Source organism: Anoplolepis gracilipes, chromosome 8 (assembly GCF_047496725.1).
Source record: "Anoplolepis gracilipes chromosome 8, ASM4749672v1, whole genome shotgun sequence".
NCBI classification, from domain to species: domain Eukaryota; kingdom Metazoa; phylum Arthropoda; class Insecta; order Hymenoptera; family Formicidae; genus Anoplolepis; species Anoplolepis gracilipes.
The window spans coordinates 10,653,062-10,676,397 of record NC_132977.1 but is presented as its reverse complement, the minus strand read 5'-3'; the positions used below and the strand labels follow the sequence as shown (position 1 = coordinate 10,676,397).

Below are 23,336 nucleotides of genomic sequence, written 5' to 3'. Positions count from 1 at the left end.
GAGAGAGAAAAGGAGAAAGAGAAAGAGAGGACAGTTCGAATCGATGGTCGAGCGGACATTTATTTAATTTGTCGTTTGCATTAATGAGACCCACGTACTTTTATTAAAAAAAAAAAAAAAAAAAAAAAAAAAGATGTGATGCGCGAGAGTAGAGAAAAAGAATTTTATTGTATACTTGTTAATTTCACATTTATTAAAATTTACAGTATATTGATATGAGGAAATGATTGCAATTTTTAATAATGTTATCTTTATTGCAGGCGCGATGAAGCGGGCTATAAGCTGGATCAGCGAGAATGTCGCAATCCGATTATTTATCGGTATAAATTTGCATAATCAGTACAAGAATGATAAACTATGATTTTTTTTAAATTTGCCGCAATAAATTTAATTAAGCGATTAAATTTAATAAATCACGGTTTATTATAGATTGACACATAATAAGTATTCTTGAACTTTTCTGCATGCGTTGCATGTTAAGCTTGCTAGAAGAGAGAGAGAGAGAGAAAGAGAAATAATCAAAGTGTCATTTATGTTAATAACCAGGTGCAACGTCATCTAGTGTACACTTGCATTTATAATTTTATGCTTTAAAATCAGAACTTTGACAATTGTGCATTAAAATTGATGTGATATCGGATCTTTCTCCTTTGTGTTCGACATACTTGAAATACTCTTCCAGCGGCTTAACTTTTGGAACGCGTATCTACTCTGCCATAGGCTAAAAAGTTATGCAATTACTTTCAAGAGAATGTTAAACTCGCAATCTTCAATGTTACTGATTAATATGGTTAAACGTCATACATGTGTTATAATGTATAATATTATAAACGATTAAAATAATCATTTTGTAGAGAGTTTTTGATTTTATTTTTTCGTACGAATATGAAGTTAACACATTTTTTTATTCTCGTAAAAATTTTCAATTTTAACATTCAGAGCTATAAAAAAATACGTTCCCTCTATCAGGCTTATTAATAGCGTCATTAAAGTTTCCGCATTTCAAACGTAATTATTTTTGCCACTCGGTGGAATGAGAAATTATACGGATATACGCGGCAGAAATTATTCATGATGATATCGCGAGAGGAAGCTGTGTCCCACGGCATGCTCGGGGCAGATCTATATTGGAAAAGTGTTCGTGGGAGAAATGTCAGTCGGATGTGAAAAGTGTGATGTGCACGATCCACATACTCCAGACGGTTTCGCGAAGAGTCTATTTTCGTCTGTCTATTTTCACGACTTGTTATTTTTTAAGAATGTTGGAAACCGACGGTAACTTATATAATTGGCACGATATAATGTCAATTACGATAGGTCGTCATCAAATAATAATTAAGACCTAATAAAGAAAGCTTTAACGCGAAAAGACGGTACTCTTGCGTTTACATTCATGTCGGCCCCTATGCGTCTTTTTCTACTTTGACATTTACGGCGCAAGTTTTTTAATGGAACAGAATGTAAGTTCGTCTTCAGCTTTCTTCGCTGGGATACTCTAATTTCCGCTCGCGGGATTTCATTTATTAGCGCGCTAGCAACAGCAGCAGAAGCGAGGGGTTATTATAGCTACAACTTGGTGACTAAGCTTTCACATTTTCATTTCCGTTTTAGCCGTAGAATTCAATTGTCGCCGTTATCGTAAGCAGTGTAATGGTCGAAACGACGGTCTATTTTTTTTATTGAATATGTTTACATATAAGTACACATTCAATAAAATGTTGCAAATGCAATTTTGCTAATGGAAAAACCGACTTCAAATTGATCAACAACACGGTAGCTAAAAGTGAAGAGAAAGTTGGGAGAAATTTTCCACATGTTGTACAGAAATTAATTTACGCTCATGATATATAATTCAATGTAGCCTTTTTTATTATCTAGTCATCTGTTAATAAGCCCCGCTAACACTTTAAGGAGTTTATGCGATATATCTCATAGAAACGACATACCAATCCTGAGTCGCTAATCTCATCTCCCACGACTGTAGCGTGGCTCCTGACGATGATTAAACCATCCAGAGTCTGCGACAGCTGAGAGGGTGAACATTCTCCGACGTTAGCATGCCACCAATCGCTCGTCATTCCCAACGAATCGACGGTATCACCTGGCAATATCCAAGCGTAATCACCGCCGTGCATTCCAAGCTTCCAGGCCTGGAAAAATCAGTATAAAATAATATAATGAAAAGAAGATTCAAGATAAACGATTTTATATAAACACATTTTCGCAAAATTTCTTCTAGATGAGTAGTACAATATTTAATTGTATGTGCCGAGAATACGCCAGCGAAATTCTCGGGCAAAAAAATTAAATACGGAGGGTTATAAAAGAACATGCTCCAGGTCATTGCGTTTGCGAACAATAGGCGCTAAAGCATATAATGCTGCGCCGATAGTGTCATATTATCGCGATCGATTCCGCACGATTGCATGTTTCGTCGAGATAGCTGAGGATGATCGAGGACGATCGCAAATGCATCGCTTCTCCTATCGATCAGTTTTACTTCATCGATTTACTGAAGAGCGTGCGAGAGAGATTATACGTCGCAATCGCGGGTCCGATCAGATTTTATAATATCATCTGGCGAAGTTTCTTTCGAGTCGGAAAAGGATCGACGGCAATCGCAGTGTCGGTTACAAGAAATATTTATGACGATCGCGTAACGTAATTGGATGTTCTGTATAATGAGAAATAACGCTGAGAAAAAGGTTGTTCGCGGATCCTTCGTAGAAGAATGTCTTTGTAAAATAATATATATTCCGTCATGTGTTTCCTTCTCGTCTTCTTACTGTCTTTACTTTCCAGTACTCTTTGTCTTCTGCTCTAGAATTCTCTTTTTACATTTTCAGTTTCATGGCTCTGCCGAGTGTACTTTGAGCATTGTAATATCTGCCTAAGGCATTTTATATCGTCTTTTCGCCGGTCAAGTTGGTGGATGAAGTAGGTCGTCGTTATAAAATTGTACTTTGAGAGCATCTCGGCCAACGCTTGCTTCCCGCAATACTTATATTCGTCTTGAAATACAATCCATTAATTTTCTCTGAGAGACGCGATTATAATCATCTATAAACGCGATATACTATATACGTATAAAGAGAGAAATAATTATGAATGTGATATATTATTTAAAAAAATTAAACACACGAGATGCATCTAAATAATTATTCTCAGCGCAGAGTAATAATTGAAATATATTTTTTAATTCATTTATATAAAATGATAACTCCAAAAATCTTTATTAAGAAAAAACTCTAATTATATTTTCAATAACTAGCAAACAGTATGCGCGCTTTGCGCGCGTTTTTTATATGGCCTTAATTGTTTAAATTTATTTTAATTACTTTAATTTATATATACATATACAATAGTTTTTTCTTTTTCTTTTATATGATATAAAAAATAAGTTATTTTTACACTCACTTATATAAAAGTGTATTATATATTAAAATATAAAAAATTGATAAGAGAATTAATGGTTTCCGAGATATACAATATTATATTATTGTTGCATTTTAATTGATTTTAATTATATAATAAAAGTGATAAAAATGCATATTTAAATAAATATAAATTACTATTTTACTATATAACTATTATAATTTCAGAAATAATATTTTTATTAGACTTGTAAAATATTCATTTATTATAAATAATTTTTATTATACTGTCATCATTGCTGCATCTATTATTACTTTGCACGCAAAATTTGATAAAGTTTATTCATAAAATACGAAGTGTCATCAAACTGTCAAGACACTGTTAACAAATTAAATTCGTCAATAATTAAACATTTACTTCTCAACGTTCTTAGAGGGTTTAAAAGGAAAACGTATCGAGCATGTGCATTCTCGTAAATCAGGTTGCTGCGTTTCTTTACAAGCGTAACAGCCAGTGTACTAAAAGTAGTAATAAAAAGTTGTTACTTCAGTGCAAAAGGCCGCGGTAGCGCAGTTAATGGCTGGGATTATTTGTGGTCCAACGCTAGACTAGAGAAAGAGGTGGGTAGTTGCGTGCTTTCGCTTTACTTAAAGTACGGTTTTTCGATAACGTTAATATATCGTATAACGTGATCTCTCTGTAGCGACGGAAGAAAGGGAAATTGATCGTTAAAAAAAATATTGGACAATGGATAATTCGCTATCTTTGCACCTTTTTATTACAGCGAAGATTCCCAACCTCCTGTAAATTTCTAGTGATTGAATAAAGCTCTTTTCTTTAACCACATTAATTATGCAATTAAGACAGTAAAAGATGGCACGTGTAGTAATATCCTCTTCCTCGAAATGATCGATTCTTCCACGTGTGCATTGCAATATTGTGGTTTTGATGCCTGAATTATATTACTATCCATTACTTTCTGAGGCAACTTGTCACGCAATACAGAATAATAGATTCGCAGCGAACCGCACGATTCAACGTGCGCCGCTTCAGCTTATCCCCATTTATCAATTGATCGATAGGTGGAGATTTGTCCATTTCGCTGGAAAATCGTACCTTCGTTACGTACACGTCATCGGCAAATATCGACGCAAAAATCGACGAAAAAAAAAAAAGAGAGAAATAGGATTGAAATCGCGCAGGTGGGAAATTATATATTGTTTCAAGAAAAATTCTCGCAGTAAAAAATTCTATTAAAAACGCATGTGCTCGATATTAAGTCAACGTTGACAATTGCTCCACGTGTTATAATTTTGCTAAATTAAAGTAAAAAAATATTAAATTTTTTTATCGAGCTTGTTTTCTCAATAGGTTGTTGTATTATTGTGAATTGATCGTAAAACTAATCCTTTTATATAAATATTACGGTTTATGCAGTTGTTGCAAAGTACGTATAATAGGAATATGGTTATTGTTATGGTTTAAAGTAAGATATCTAATACATTACATCGCATAATGAAATGATGATTATCCATAACTGGATTAACTGGAAAAACTTGAAACGGCCATAGAAGAAAATGGTAAGTATCTAATATTATACGCTTATCAGAATAAAAGTGTTCGAAAATATATAAAAGAAGATTCTTCGAATGTGTGTCACGTCTTACGTTAGTTATATGGTCATTCACAAGAAAATATAAAAGCGAATATAAGAAAGTATTAGAATATCTTTTTATATAAAAAAGTATTCATATTGAAGATATCGATTCGCTGTTGAACAATGATTACGTTCATAACGATCTATAAAGGCAAGAAATATAATCTTCTTTGTTTGCTTATAAAAAATGGATTTATCAATCTATCAGCTTCTATACTATTATATAAGATATTAATCTTTCGTCCCACGTTATACTCTTTTTTTCCGTTTCGTTGTGCTATTGTGTCGAGAAGGAAACAGACAATGTCTTTCCCTATGTAACCGTAATATAAACGGTGAGAGCGTGACTTACGAATATTAAAAGTCCCCAAAAAACTTAACGATCGGATGAGTCGTTTGAAAGGAAGCACGATTTAGCATCTAACGATAATTCGCGAACGATGGCAATGCGTCATTGAATTATCGATATGTATATGTACGGGTATCCAAGATGGATCGTCTCTTCATACCAGAAACCTATATTCATCCCCTTTCCTTTCTGGAAATTCATTTTCACGCATCGTTTATATAATTGACCGATATGAGGGATGTTGAGTACCCTATCCACGGATCTCCATTTGCAGAGAACGTGCGACGTGCCGATCTATTTTACGAGTATGAATACCCTGATGTGATATTAAAGTTGAACGTCCCATAATTTTGACATTTCTCCTTTATATAGAATGGATCAAGGTAGGAATATATAATATTCGTATAATCTGAAATTATCCTTGCATATGACGTTAAAGTTTTGCGTAGGAATGATGACAGCTGATGAGAAATAGGCACTATTGTCGAGGTTTAATCCGTTAAGGTGTCATATGTTTCGCTTAAGATGTCATGTGTGTTACGTGCTGGCTCGGGTTAACTTGTAAAGCAAACCGATATATATACTTCAATGCAAACGTGTACACCGGACGCTGACGTGGGCACATACGATCGCGATTGTAATACAATGGCCTGTCCTTTGGCTGTAGCACAGCGCGCAATGTTCGCTAAATGAAAATGAGGCAACTTATAATAGCAAACGAGAAAATGTCGGAATTACGCATTAGTCCAAACGCGCAATTATCTAGATTGTTTTACATTGCTGAAATCTCAGAATAAAAAAATATCTCATTTCTTTAATAAGGAAGCTAATATTTTTTAAATTATGTGTAAGCTATTATTAGAATATATTTGCTCAACACAATGACATTAAAAAATCTGTCTTTAAAATTATTTTTTCATTTTTTAGAATATTTGCATAAAAATATATATACCGTAAGAGAGAAACAATATTTTAAATATAAACGAACATGCGAGAGAGAGAGAGAGAGAGAGAGAGAAAGAGAGAAAGAGTGTGTGTGTGTGTGCTGTCATTAAAATAGGGATTTTAAATATTTCGAGATATATGAGAGTTAATCTTGCACGGAAATGCAGTTGTGGAAATATCATGAATAATCTCGGGAAATGAACCATAAAATCTTGAAACACTGAACAGCACGATTTAAGCAGCATCACACGCAGGGAGTCGGAAAGAGAGAGAAAGAGAAAAAGAGAGAGATGTAATAGGAAGACTTATTGCAACGTGGTAATTTGTGGCAAACGTGCAAGTAACGCACATATTCCGGGTTGCAACGAACCAAATATAATTTAAACTTGACGTTTATAGCAATGTTACATAGAAATTAAATTATTGTAAATTTAACATAAAAACGATGCAATCCGCTGGAGGTTTCATCAAAGATAGAAAGAAATTTAATATTATTCTTCCTCTTTGTGCCTCAATTAACTTTAATGACAATTACAGAGATGTAACGCGAAAATATAAATTGAAGTAGCCCAGTGTTCAAAGTCGAAATAAGATCCGACGAAGGACAAAAGTCCGATGGGATGTGTCTGATATAAAGTATTTATATCAGCAGTTAAAGCTTGTTTTATATCAGGCATTTTCTGTTTCTGAATCCCATCTCATTTATAATGAAAGAATTTATCAGTAGTTAGGACTTGTTTTATATCAGACATTTTCTCTCGATCCAGTTTCCCCTATTTTCCCATCAAGACAAAAAACCGCTGATACATGTAAAATTCTTTAGCTTTCGACTGAATACTTGAACAAATTGTCAACATTTCGTATACATGTTGGCGACGAAATTTTCATCTAGTCTCACAAATAAGAATTTACGAACAAGAATAGATCTACAAGAATGAAAGATCTACAGAGGAAACTAGTTAAATGCGAACGTTAGCAAGAACATAAAAAAAGAACATGGTTATTTATGAAACTCATTTCCTTAATGCTAAGCAGCGATAGTAACTTTACGTAATTTTTATTCACTTTACACTAAAATTGAAACAATCTTTCTTAATAATTCAATATTGCATATTTACACACACACACACACACACACACAGTATTATGTATTATTTATATTATGTGTAATTTAAATTAATAGTTTAGTAATAATTTCATTAAGAGAGTTCTTATATTTTCACATGTTGTGACTTTTAGTCTTAAATATTATCAATTACCATTAATTTGATAAATTTGAAATAACGATCGCAGCATGATTTATATACATATATATCGCAATCTAAAATGCAAGATGCTTCTCTCAATGGATCATATTCCGTTTGTTTGCTTACGTATATTTCGGTTTCTCATCTGCATGTTCATCACTATGCGAGTCGGATATGTACTTCAAAACTCGCACCACAAACAAGATTCCAAAAGCTTTTGCGAACGGTTTGGTCTTAAATTACAAAGGGAACGGGGACAGAAAAGCTAAACTCTGTGGCATTATGTGCTTATACTTGTAGTATTATACGGCTATTGATAACACGTATCTGATACATTTGATATCCACTTTCTGCTTCGCTTAAATACAAACACACATCATGATAGCAGAGTTATTTCACTTAGACTTAGAGAGATGAGACTACTGTAGTGTTTGTTTACTGTATGTATTCGTGCATATGATACATTTTCGTAGAGAAATCAAGTTCCTCTTGTGATGGTTTATAAGCAATGTTTAAGCAATTGTTGAAAATTTCATGACACTATGGAACGAAGCATGGGAACATTCTCTGGCTTTTTTCACGATTTTGTAGACATTTGCGAAAAAATTACCATTGTGTTGCTACGAATTCAAACGTTCATAAAATCCACAAACGTTGCAAAAGGGATTGTCAAGGATTTACATTTTATAAAGTCTGAAGGAAATTGTTGATATACTGCGTGGAGAAAAATGTATGGAGATGAATTCTTATCGTCGAATACATCACAAATTCAGGCATGGATCAGTAATGGATTAGTTATATTTTTCGATCAAATTCATCGTATTACTCTCGTAATACTTGACACGGAAGAGTATTTTCCATTTCTGGATGTTATTTTTCCATAAAATTTATTGCACTGCTTTCGTGATACTTGACATGAAAGTATTTTCCATTTTCGAATTCAATGACATATTGAATGATTGACATTTGGAATGGACATTTATCTTTTAGAGTTGTTGAATCACATAATTATAATGTCAATGCAAAATTAAAAATATCTACAATTTTGAAGGTACAGAACGTACTTGTGAAGAAGCTTTTATTATCTCTTTACTGATAGTAATTATAAAGAAGTAAAATAAATAATATCGTCGTGAGTTAATAAATCGAGGTAATTGGTAAATAATGTTTGAAAATATGAGCGCTTGAAAGAAAATTAAATTTTTAAATGAATTTCGCAGTCGTTGAGTGCGCAACAAAACGCGTAATGTTCTTGCTAATCTTCTGATGAATGTAACGAGTCTGATATCTTTATTTTACATTCTACCATGCTTTTTGCACTTCAATAATAATGGGTTTTTTTATTAGCAGACTATTACAAATTATTATTTTTTTTTTAGTAAGAAATTTCAACCGAACCTTTAGATCGAAACTTTAGACATGTATGAATAGTCTAAATGACGACCTAACTTTGTTGAAATTACATGAGTTGTATAATGAGGGTTATTAAAAGTATCGTTAATTAGTAAGAATGTATAGTCTCTGATGTTCTCTATCATTCTGTAGATACTTGCTAAAAGTTCTACACTTTATTTCTTTTGTTGTAATAAAGAGAGACAGGGAGAAAGTTTAGTTAAAATTATTTTGTAAAAATCTTTTATAAAATTTATATTTAAAAAATAATATATTCATTCAATCAGATTTGTTTTCACAACTTACCTCACAAAATACACGTCGCGCCAATTGCGGTGAGAAACTCCCGATAATTATTCTAGTATCCAAATCCTGTAAATAAAATCGAAAGAAGAAAAGAATGACAATTTTGTATATCTTTTATGGAAAGTTGCAATGTGATATTAATACTAAAGCATTATTAATAACGCGTAAACGTTGATCGCAATTATTGATACTGATAAGGTAAAAGAGAAAGAGAGAGAGAGAGAGAGAGAGAGAAATGATTGCACATTACAAATTTTATGTACGTATATCGTAATTTTGCGATCCTAATTAAATTTTTATTCCATGCTTTTTTTTACGAGCTAAATATCAATTAACATATGTTTAATAATCTAAGGTACAGTTAAATTAGTTGATCAAAAATTGGGTTAATTTGCGCGCATTAATACAGCAAGTGCAAATTTAATCCTGATGCGTCCGTGACGTGCCAATCGATACTTTAACGTTCACTTTGCGAGAAGGAACTTTGCATTTCAAAGAAGGCGAATTACGGCCAAAGGACGATCTGAACTACTGGTTGGTCGAGTGACCCATCACCTTCAGAATTGGATCTAACTGCGTGAAACGACCATTACAAATGCTCGTCGTCAAATGTAAAGAAAAAGAGAAAGAATGACGGTGTGTGACGTTTGAGCGCACTTCTTACCTTTAAAGTTCGCAATTGTTCCTTGTAATCGTTCTCGGCGAACGTGATGGTAGCGGTGCACGTGATATTCGCCTGCTCCAGTTCCGTGACCAGATCGTTCACTGCCTGAAACAGAGATGCGTCATACGTGCAACATGAAGCACGTGGTCAGCGATAGATGCGGAAACGCGAATATGTGCCATTTATTTGTCCCGTCCTATTTAGACGAAAGGAGAATCTACCACGTCACCTTTACAAATATGCATCGTACGTCACACGAGGACGGGACGTGAGTTTTGCTTCGTTTATCTAGAAAAGGACGTCGTTTCATTTATTTCGCAATTACGGCTGTTTCTCAGTAAAGCGCGTCGTTTGTATTACGCAACTTAATTAACGCTACTTTTCTTGCGTACTATGTATGTATTGGTACATATATATGTACTTTATGATGTAGACCGACTTGTGTGTAGAACGTTCCCTTGTATCGTCGGATACAAGCTGTTTATTTTGAAAGTAATTGAAGTCTAGTTTGAAAATGATATGAATTTTAACGAGATGCGGATGTAAACGGATACATGCATCGATTTCCGCAACATTTTCCTAATTACTGTTACTCAACTTTCGAAATAGAAAACCGATACGTGTTTCGTGTGAAAAATTTGCAAAATCGAATTTCTTTTTTTATTAAAGAAAGAAAGCTAGTTTTAAAATATCGCAAGTAATATAATCCAAAAAAATTACGCGTGACTTTTTTTTCTCTAACGAACAATTAAAAGATTGCGTGTATGTTTTCAACGTATATAAATGACCTTTTATCATCAAATTTATTAATTCCTCCCTCGTATTTCAATATTCCGATAATATGACGTTCTTGGCTTTATAATAATACATACATTGTTTAACTTAATATATATAGGTCTAGCCTACATTAAAGCCGGATATGATGTGTGGTAGGTTCCGTTAGAATGTAACGACGGAAATTGACCGAGAATTAACCGAAACGCGATACCGAACGCCCGACGCTCTGGTTAACTACGCGTGGGTACAAATCGAAAGTTAATTAAAGCCGACATAACGGAAACTTCACTACATAGATCGCACGTTACATCAGACACAAACGAAGTTCCGCGGTGTAGTTTGCAATTAAATGCGCGGTTACGTAAAGCGAGATAGAGATAAATATAATACATATATCGCGCGGAAAATATTTCCTCGCGCGCGATCGCGTTATCGCCTGCTCGCGTGCGTTCCCTCCGTATTTCGTCCATCGGATTCCACTTCATCTGATCTCGACATTTATATGGTAAAAACTGCGATAGAGTAGATACTGGATTTATAAGTGGATATTTTTAATCGTGATTAACGTCATCAAATACCGTTCTTTATAAAGGAATCGATTTTCAACGTCATTATAGAGCAAACAAAATTTCTCAACTAGTCTGCAGATTGATAAGATTTTTATCAACTTTTTTTATAGCGCTAGCGTTTATTCTAAATATTAGCAAATTGGGTCAATTGTATGTAAATTCCATTTATAATTTTGTCAGACAAGTCACACACATTTTCAAGATTTTAGGTGAAGGATGAAAGACTTTCGAATATGATCTGAAGAAAAAAAAAAATATGACACCGCCGATATTATATAATACAAGTTATGTCCAGTGCAGACTATTAAATTGACAGAAACCCATTGAACTTGAAACTGCTCCGATAAATTAAAGGGAGTTGGTTGGCTTGCGCGACATTCCTTACGACCTACTTACCAAGGAGTACATGTCGCCTGTTTGCGAGAGAGCCGTGACTGTATCCCATCCAAAGTGTTTGATCAATGCTATCCTGGCCGGATTGTGACTCGAGTCGGGCGCGACGGTTCGCAGGAACAGGGGGAATTCGTTGGAATCCGAGAGAGCCGGTGCCGTCGAGCCAAACGATACTTGAATCACGTTCCAATAGGGTACGATCTTGGCTAATGTTTCGGTGACCTCGGAACAAGCGGTACCGAGCAAGAATGGCATGAGATGCTTCTTCCTCGTCGAGTACAAGGCATGAAAGAATCTGTCCACGGCCACTCCAGAGTCGCACTAGAAAGAAAAAAGGTGGACATTTCGATAGAGCTCGCGTGAGACCAGCTACTCTAATAATCCTCGACGACTTATTACAGAAATATTTTCCAAAGGATCGAATTTATCATTAAATTCACACGGTAAATTATTTTAGCAAATATATATTCCATATTTTCCTACGGGAAAAACAAATAAAGAGAATATGACTCGCAGATATGTATGAAAGAGTCATCGCCCTCTATAATATAAGAGATAACGATATATATCATATTAATATTTGGATTATTGTAATTTTTTTACCGCTTCATTTGAATGAGATTCAAAACTGTGATGACATCGGAGAAAATGACTCAAGAAACCAGTATCAATTGAATATCACGAAACAAAAATTGCGCCCCTTCCAAGTGAAGTGAATGGCTACAAATGGCATTATTACCACAGTGGGAAAAAACATTGAGTAGCACGTTCTTCGCGCGATGTTGGACCGTCAAGATGAGCGAGAAGGAAGATCCAACGCGCCTTAACGAGCAATTATTCAACACGACTGCAGACCAAGGTGAACTTGAGAGCATGGAAAAAAAAAACTCGAGGGTTTTCTCACAGAGATGCGGAACGACGAGTTACGAGGTAGCGGGGGACTTCTCGATCCAACTTTTACATGAGTACTACCTACTTTACGTCTACCTACTTTACGTCTTGTTACGATTTCATTGGATCTCGATGAGGATACGTTCGAAAGTTGAAAGCATTCATTTGCGAAAAGAAAATTGGGAGTGCTGTCGTTTCCGGTGTATCCTTTCCCATTCAAAAATTCGAATAATTTTTCTAAAAAAAATTATATTATAGAATCGCTCCATATATTCTTTTATTTATGTATGTATAAGTTTTTATTCTATACTATCAGTTTGATACTATATGTTTAGGAATATTGTAGATATCACGTTGAAATTACGATATTGAATGACAAAGTTGGTAGAAATGCAAAGAGTACTCTAGTCTTTTCAATCGAGTTAGAAACTTATTTTCATGGAATACATACTGAACAAGTGTTGGTCGCATCTTGGCAACACGTTCCTAGCGCGTCATGTCTGACAACATTCTGGACGTAGCTACTTGGCTTAACGAACGTTGTGTGTCATGCATATCCATGACTTTCGCAACATCTCTGTTTACAAAGACAATCAGCTTGCGTAATTCTAGTTTGACATTATCTCATGTTGACGTTAATCAAGTTCTTAATCCGCTTCTTTGTGTACGTCCGAAAAGTATATTAAACGACAAAAAAATCCGCGATTATAACATGATTACAGAGCTCGAAACCTGTTGCGTATGAAATAAGGTCAGTATTATTCGACATTTGAGAGAGAGAGAGAGGAAGAGAAAGAGAGAGAGTGAATAAAAACAGATATATTTTCCGCGACGGTACGGAAGCGTGTTTTCGTGTTGTGAATTTTTTATTTTCTAAAATCCAATAATTTGTACAAAACAATTGTACAACATTATATAAAGTGATAAATATGCAGATTTTCTTTTATTTTTTTCTCTCGCTCCCTCTTTAGCATTATATTTAATGATTTATACGTAACATGAAAAATTTTATATTTTGATATACATATATTATATAGAAATGACATGAAATTATTCTTATATATCAAGCTTTAATTAAGTGTGAGAATTACTATTCATTTTCTATCGATCGACGTTACACGAATACTGGCCCTTACATCGATCATAATTCATCTTCGATAATTAAGATGTCAGCTGTGCTTCACGCTGCAGTTGACACATATTCTGGTTTTCGCATCAATTGTCAAATTAGTGGCGTAGATACTGTCAGCTCGTAATGAATATCGTTAATTGCACCTCTATAATGGCCGACTCATAACGTCGTAATGTCCCTCCACTCACGAGTAATTTGCATAACGATGTAATTTTACTCTCTTCACCTTATTAATAAATGAAAGTGACATCTGTAACAACTTGACATTAATAAATCAACTGTTGTTTTATTTTTGTTAATAATACAAACTTGATGCGTTTTCATCGAACAAAGACAAAGTTGTAATTACTAATTACTGCGAATATTTCAATGCAATATGTATACATTGTCATTATTATAATTTAACAGTATTTTTACAACTATTACTTCTTTAATTTTACCTAGTAGTATTGATTTCTTTTTTTTTTATTATATATTAATGCACGGGATTAAGATTTCCAAAGTACATTGCAATTAGAACTTGAAAGTATCTCGATCCGCTACTACAAATATCATACGCTGCAATAGTGAAACAGATTGTCAGATCTCACATATTATATTTTTCCTGACAGCTTTGCGGTTCAACATCGTGAAACGTGTAATATCGCTGTGAGAGGAAGAAACATCGTCGACGCGCGAATCTGACAGCCAGGATGGTACAGAGCCTTTGTGATAAATTACTATTATCTTGAGAGATAGAGAGGATCAATGGTGAGAAAAGAGAAAAAGTGGTATCGACAAATGACGAATGGAAATGGATTCTTGAAGCGTTCGCGCGAATTCTAGCATAAAATACGCGGTTGTCGCGTCGCGCGACTCACGTACGTCGGTGCGACTAAGTTAAAAAGATCTACTGGCTGGTACGAGACTTGGTTGGATAATTTTCAACTTACCTTTTTACGAGTATTACGTGGTTCGTAAATATTTTCTTCACCTCGGTCTTTATTTTCAAAATGCATATTTGGAGAATACATGATCTCTTGTGTGACGCGTTTGCCGCAACAACAAAAATGTATCAAAATATCTCTCCATCTAAATGCTTTACGTAGAGGTTTAATTCGAAGATGATATTCTTTTAGATTCAAAGTTTTCTAAACATTTCACATAAACATATTTTTCAAGATATGCATATTCTCTTAAGAGTCAGAATTTTGTAAACATTTGGGAGACATTTTTTAAGATATACGTAAAGTTTGCGTTTCGCTATCATCACCAAGGGGATTGTATAATCTTTGAAAATATAGAGAATTGTATGATTGTTGAAAAAATAATCAGATCATTTTTTTTTTTTATAAAAAAAGGAAATTTATTGTATATTCGTTGTAATTATCCGCGATACTCTTCTTCCTAAATTTTCTCCAAGTTTAATCCCTATATTTTGAAACAATAATGTCACTTGTCATTATTTAATGACATACTACCTTTTCTTGTTTTAAGACAAACAGCCCCCATGAGAGATCATATATCTGTACTATTTTATTTTCCACGTATGTTTTTAACCTAAACTATGAATGATCATTTTATATATATGTGGAAAATAAAACAGCACAGAAATACGAACTCTCATGGGGGCTGTTTATCTTAAAACAAGAAAAGCTAGTATGTCAATTAAATGACACGTCGATTGAGAACACTTACAAACTTGTAATTTGAAGAAGAGGGGGGGGGGGGGGAGAAGGAGAGTTACATATTTTTGATTATTCATTAATTTTATAATTTTTGTAAACTATCATTTTTGATAAATATACTGGTACAGAAATATTTAATAGGTCCTTTTGTACAAAGACAAAAAGTAAACATTTTTGTTTGCGGAAATTATTTGCGCTAAGAAAAACTGTTTGTATAAAACTATATGTTTTTTAACTAATTTAATTTACATTAACCGATACAGTTCCTATTATAAGATATTCTTATTTCATTAAATTAAATTATCTCCGCAACAACGTAACAAAAATAAAAGAAAAATACAAATTATTCGCCGTAAAAGACTACAGGTCTTCCTTACATACTGCTCCACTTTGTGTGTCAGCCTTTGTAGAAATGATGTTTGAGAAAAAAAAAAAAAACCAACTCGTAGCCTCGGGTCTTCATAAAATTCTACTTTTCTACGTTTTATAATACGCGTCTGCGACATATACGTTTCCGGATCCGGATATTGGTATAATATTTGTATCGTAGATTCATTGTAAAACACAAAAGATTTCATGAAAAGATACTGGCGTTAACATTTCATGCAAAATTTTTAGTAGCATCTGATAGCTTTTCTCGCGAGAAGTGACTATGATCTCCATAAAGTAAGTGTCTTAAAAAAAGAAATGTACATCCATGTGCACTTTTCGGCACGTTTTCCCTCTTATTTCACAGACGAAAGTCTCAGGAGAATGCCTTTATCCTTCTGCATCCGCATCGAATAAGCTCTTTAGAAATGTCAGACAATAAACGTCCGCGTTGCCTGGTCCTTCAAGATCGTCGATGTATCGACATTCTGAAAATACAATCCACTCCGTCCACCGATAGTTCAGTGCAATATCAATGTGCGTGCACACACATATGTGTATATATGTGAAAATGGCTATGATAGCATATGTCTAAGTTCGCTATCGACCAGGTTTCGAACTGCTTCATGAATGGGGTGTAACCGAGACAATAGTGGGACAAGGCGTTTTGTGCCGCGTATTCTTGTCGAGGGGCCGGACGTGCAAGACAATGATACATGGAAGTGGCGGGGGAAGACACGATGAAGAATAAGGTCTCGGGACGGGGGTGAGAATGGGCCGTGAATTTCCGGAGATCGATGCGCTGACCTAGCAGGTGCGCCAGAGGTTGCTGTTGATATCTCTTTCTTCGGATGTTCCTCATCCGCGCTTCATCTCGTTTCTACTGCCTTTATACACGGCATAAAAATTGCTGATACCGTAGTATACGAATGGTATTCATCCGTCATAAGTCAAGGCTGACCGATAAACCGCCATTGGTCAAGCGGAATCTGTTCCGCGGTTAAACATTGTGGAAGAAACAATTGGAATAATGCAATCATCCGCTGGATGACCGTCAAATCGATCGAAACACGCCATATACATTCCGCTTCTTTTCTCTTTATCGCTTGCTACGAAATCTCACAGAATATACTCTGATAACATTATTAATCCCATGATGCATTATTTCAAGATTTTTTCAAACAGTTTTTTAAACAAGCAATGCGATATAAAAAACGATAAAAATTAATTATTCAAACAAAAGATAGAGAGATGATGAATTACGCGCATTATGATAATTTATTTGAATTTAGAGCAATCTGGAAACAAGAATATTTTAATACTTACAATTATTTTGATGTATAACCAGCAATAAAAGTAAAAAAAATTAAGAAAAAGCTAAAATTCAACGCAAATCAAATACAAAAGATTAATTCATTAACTTTTTACATTCTGATTGGTGTTGCCAATAATGAACGTTAAGACGAAGCTAAATTGCAAATGGTTCAATCGTTCCATTCAAGGAATTCCTTTTCACCTTGCTCCTCTATTCCTTTTTCTCTAAATAAGATTTTTATGAGACAATTTCTTGGAACAAAATTGTTTTATGATCATATCCCAAATGTCAATAGGACAGGAAAATCGAATAGAAAGAAACGATAACAATGTGATTTTAAATCCATCAATCAGGTGTGCCACCATCCATGATAGATGCCATGGGAAATGCCCGTGGGGGATTGGTATAAAAGGTAAACGTACAATCTTTTCTCTTTATCACAGTACAGTTTTCGCTCTTTATTTTCATTTCTTTATGAATTATATGTCGAAACTTTTGACATAATATTTAATTCTGCGCAGCCTTGTTCGAGATATTTAAACATCAATAGATATAAAATATTTCTGGAGAAAAAGAGCGGCGGAAGCTTAAACATCAGTGTAGTCGACATAAATAACTATTGCCTCATACATCTGTGAATCCGCCGATGTAAAATAAAGGACACCGGTTTAATTTTTTTCCCGCAGATTCTCATCGCTTTCATCGCTTGGCTGCATTTCGTGCCATTGTCTCATCATTCCTTGTTGCGTTCCAATATACGCCTTTCTATCCATTATCGCGCACATAGTGTACCGTCTGCTTGAAGAAACCGGGAGACTATATCTTGTCGACGCCGGTGCCAATTGCCGCATCTGATGCTTTTCCATTCGGACTTTTCCTGCGAACCATTTATCGGCACGTTATGTACTAAGATATATATATATATATATATATATATATATATATAATATATATATTCCGAGTAACTTGAAATATGGAGACAATTTTCGCTCATCAAGAGAATCGCGCTGCGTGGTCGAATACCCACGCAATGTTCGATATTCATTTGGATCCTTTTAATAATCTATGTAGAAAAGGCCTCCAATTCTTTATCAGACTCTTGTTTTGTTTGTTGCGTGCTTCCTTATTCAGTGTTTTTAGTTCATTCACGAAGCAGACATGGTCAACAACTCGCACAAATCTCTTGTCTCACGGTAACGTCCTATACAAAAGAATACCGAAGAAAATTTTGTTCTAAACTCGCATTTGTATGCTGCTTTTTTTTCCCTTCTCTTGCGTGTGACTCTGCCGCGATTTTATAAATCATTGAAACGGTTTATTAACATATAAAAACATACAAACACGCAATAACGAATATTTATTAGTTTTATAAATAAGAATTTTTTAGTACGTTACAAAAACTGTATATTAACATATATAGAATCATATCAACATGCAATAATGAATATTTATTAATTCATTCGGAAAAAAGTTTTTTAGCATGCTTAATCTCAATGTGTTTGAAAAGATATTTATGCAAATATCTTTATATAAAATTGCACTTCATAACGGAAAACATTTTATGATGGCTCTACTTGAATTTGATATAGAATTTCCCGATACAATCGCTCGTAAAACGATATGATCAAAGGAATAGGTATTCTATCGTGCGATAAGATTGAAATCGAGGATATTGCGTCAATCGTTCACGATTTATAGAATTAAAGTAGAATTTGCATGAATATTTTCGAGATGATACGCAGCTTTTTGTCCGACAAAAGTATCGGTACGACATACGATTTCAGTCAACAAAATATCTTCTTTCTTCTCAATAAAATTATATTATTATCGAAAAGAGCTCCATATACAAAAGATATACAATACTCTCCAACACAGAGCAGAGAATATCTTTGTGCAGAAATGTTGATACATTTTGCTAAATTAAATTTATTTTATTGTTTATTATAACATTATGCCATCTAAATTGTAATATATCTGTTAATATTGTAGTACTTTTTTAATATTGTAACAATTTTTCTTATTACGCAATCAGATGATAATTAATTTATTTATAACTTTGTGATTTTTAATGTTACACGATCAATTAAAAAGTCATAGAATACGGTATAGAAAAATTCCGATAAGATTTAAATTTGCGAAAATATGCAGTCATGATCGATTTACAATTTAACGAGAATTTAACGCGAAAGAGATTCTTATAAATGTGATAAACGCACACACTCTCTGATGAAGTCCTTGAAGAAATTTACAACATTCTTTATAAGTGACATCCGTTACCGCGTCGGATTATAGACTTTTCGATTTAGTTTGCGTGTATTTATATATATATATATATATATATATATATATATATAATGCGTGTATTTATATATATATGCGTAAAAAAACGTGTGCTTTTAAATTAAAGTGAAAGGCCTAGAATATTACGCGCCAGAGCTATTGTAAAATGAAAATTTGTTTTCGTTTCTCTTTCTCCCATTCTCGCTCTTTCTTTTCCTTTCTTGTATGTAGCAAAGAAAATAATCAGTACTTTGGATAAATTACTGGTTTAAGACATCTCATCGAGATGGAATTTGAATAAATAATACTAGGATTAGCTAATACCAATGGGAAGAAATTGCGTTTCTTTCCATTTCTTATGAAATCATCAGAGTATAATTTTTCCTTATTATATGCAAAATATTATTTCTGTCAACTCACTCTTTCTGATGAGTATTATTTATATTAATTGAGATATAAATAAGGCTGTAAACCGTTATATATAAAACACTCTTTAGATTTCTGTATATCTTATTCTAAATAATGTAATATGTGTGTATGTGTGTGTGTGTGTGTGATTAATTTTTTTATGTTCTAGATTATATTTATTTTTATTTATTTATTTATATATATTTTATTTATTTATTAAATTTATTTTCTACATTATTTTAATTTTTATGTTTCTATAAATCTCTCATTCTAGATATAATTTTAATACAATTATATAGTTATAACAAACTATATTCTAAATTGTATTATATACTATATTCTAGACTATATACGAATTGTATTCTAAGTATTATAACAAAACCTAAAATTATAGTAAAGGCTGTAAATTATAGTAAAATGTTCTCTTTTGCATTTCTATTTAAACGAAAAAGAAAGAAATTTTGTTGCGTTCCCACATTTGAATATTGGATACACTTTTACGTTGCATTCTTCTGCCAATTTACTTTTTTTCGCAGAGTCAATATTGTATGCACTATATTTTTGAGAAATTTAAAATATTATAATTATGTATAAATTTATATGATTATGTACATCGTACACATATATGAACTAAATAAGAACGTATTTCTTTGATATTTAATATATACTACAAACGATTGATATACATTATATACATGATGTACATTTTTTACGAAGATTTTATTCCAAAGTTATAAATAAATTAATTATCATCTGATTGCGTAATAAGAAAAATTGTTACAATATTAAAAAAGTACTACAATATTAACAGATATATTACAATTTAGATGGCATAATGTTATAATAAACAATAAAATAAATTTAATTTAGCAAAATGTATCAATTAATATTCTACGCGATAATAATTATTAAGAACAAAAGTCACAGTACTTTTTATAATTAATATTGGAAAAGTGTTTTACAGTACAATGTTTCAAACTTACAATGTTGCATATACTTTGTTATTACTATAATGATTGTATGATTATATCGACGTACTGTTATCAATTTTAACTTATCATTAACATCGAGAGCTACATATAATGTGGTTTATAAATTTAATTTATTTATTAGTTTATACATATATATATATATATATGTTTTAGAGAGAAAGAGAGAGAAAAAGTATTCAGAATATTTGTGACAGTAAACAAAAATGAATAATAATAATAACAATAATAACAATAAAATCTCTTCGTCTGTAAAAACGATTTGAGGACGATTGAAATTATATATTGATAAAATTGATATCCGCCAGAGCATATCCGTCTTTGATGTTAAAACGGATTCTTTTGATACTCGTCGGCTGCCTACAAAGTGAAATATAAGAGAGGATCCACAAGAATTCCGTAAAAAGGGGATTTTCCACTGGCAGATAATGGAAGCAAGGGTAGACGAAACGAGGTGGACCGCGGTAAGCGAACGAGCTATAGAACGTACGAAAAAGCCAAAACGCAACGGCCGCACGCGCGTAATTGTCCCCGATTCTTTAAATTGGAGAGAAATCTCGCTACGCTCAAAACGAGTTTTCGCGCCCGGGCTTCTTTTGATTGAATTCCACGCCACTGACTTTTCTCGATTTCACATCGTTTCTCTAGAATGTCGACGTTGTGCACTCTCTCTTCCTGCGTGATTGAAAAAAAGTTTATTGCATATACCTTGACGACATTAAAAGTATCTCTCTGTACACAAACATTTTGTATATCATCTCCTCTATCGCTATTTTTTATTACTTAACATTGTTAAAAAATAAATTGTTTAATTATTTAACTTTTTTTTGTGCTATACATCGTGTAAATTATAATTGATCAGACGCTGTGTTTACTGTTATTTATAAAAACTGTGGATTAAATCAAATATTTAATTACTTACAGTTTAGGATAATTTCAAAAAATTTTGTTTATATGATAAAGATTATAAAGAAAAATGTAAAATTTCATTAAAAACTATATAATGTTTTTATTGCCTTTATCGATACGATTATTATACATAATCGCTTATAGCATCGTTATTTTTAAATACGCGTATATTCCAAGTACAACGATGAAAAAAGGTTGAGCTCTAAAGAAATAGTGTAAGAACATGAATTGCTCGCGTACCATTACTCGCAAATTCCACCCCTTTCAAAAGGAAGCTTTGGAGCTCCGTAATACTTGAAGTTCTACCTCACACCCTTGAAGTATATCATTGTTGCCATCCGGTGGATAATGAGTATTTACAATTCAGCCTGTTTTCGCCGAACTCTAGCTGCCTGTAATTATCGTTTTCCCAAATGCCGATGTTTTGTTAATTAAATCATTCGCGATGAAAGCTAAAGAAAAAGTTCCATCGCTCAAGTTGTTATCCTTCAGCGGATGTATCAGTCTCTCTAATTTTAGCTTTTGAAATTAATGCGAGTTGAGGCTGCATTTGATGACTCTTTTTTGTTTTTCTGAATAACGTTATTAGATGTAATAAACGCTCGACGCTCCATTAGTCACCACGATCTCTACCTTTACTTTCATCACAAATAGATGCTCTGGCAAAATCGATTTTTGTAATTCTTCTCGCGGAATACAAAATTGTTTTCTCAATTAATTTATTATTTTTTTTTTTCGAACTACCCAAGTAGAACAAAAAGTCACGATAATAACAAAGTGACGTCAAGTGACGTCAAAATGACGAGAATATGACTACAAAAACTCACTTTCCGATCATTTTTTTTGTCATTTTGACGTATTTTGACATTATTGTGACTTTCTGTTCTACCTCGGTTCTATTCTTCTGCTTCTCTGGACGCAGATGATTAACGTATATACGCGTGAGTTTACTACGGATTTGAGATTTGAATGCAAAAGTATAGCTAAATGTGATGTAGTTTTGCAGACCGGATACAATTTCAAGTTAATTTTGTGTCGGTAATTTTCAACTGACAGGAAATTCCAATTATTTCGTAAATGGACCACTTCGAATACCGCTATATTAGCTCAAGAAACAGCCAGAAAGATCTTCTATTGTCGATGCGCCGAGGGATTTTAAGGGTGCGCGTTACGTATAATGAACGTTCCTTGGACGAATCGTCGCGGTGGAGAGGTCACACGACAACCTCTGGCAATTAATCAAAGTTTCTCCGCGCAAATAGTACATACAGAGAAAATTGCTCTCGCGGCTACGAGGTTCTGACTAAAGCGTTCGAGATAATGGTTTCCTATATGCGCGTGGTCTGTCGCATTTAAATGATTGAACTGATAGAAAACATGGTGAAATATGTCAATAATTCAGTTTCGAATTAATCCGATTTGTACGACTTAAATTAATATCGATAATCGAAGCAAAATTGCTGATAAAATATTTCTCTTAATTTTTTATTATCATTTTTCAAATATATTTACAAATTAAAAATGCAAATAATTCAATTTATTTTAAGAGATTACAGTAAGTATCAAGAAATTGGTAAAGAAAATCAAATTAGAAATTTTCGATTTTTTAAAGCCATATTGTAAATATACTGTAATGATGACATTGTGTATTATCAGCATAAACGGTAATTCCGGTGTCAAGATGCGTCTATTGTGCTTTATA

The 23,336-nt window shown here is 33.3% G+C and overlaps 1 protein-coding gene across 1 annotated transcript in view; it reads right to left on the bottom strand.

The window, feature by feature from the left end:
* Gaba-b-r3 (gamma-aminobutyric acid type B receptor subunit 3) overlaps positions 1 to 23,336 on the bottom strand; it is a 65,753-nt gene that overhangs the window by 24,980 nt on the left and 17,437 nt on the right. Inside the window, exons 3-6 of the mRNA XM_072897301.1 lie at positions 11,678 to 11,995; positions 9,936 to 10,040; positions 9,272 to 9,337; positions 1,947 to 2,150 (exon numbers count right to left, since the gene is read on the bottom strand). Coding sequence (XP_072753402.1) covers positions 1,947 to 2,150; positions 9,272 to 9,337; positions 9,936 to 10,040; positions 11,678 to 11,995 — 693 coding nt within the window. The remainder of the gene's footprint in view (positions 1 to 1,946; positions 2,151 to 9,271; positions 9,338 to 9,935; positions 10,041 to 11,677; positions 11,996 to 23,336) is intronic.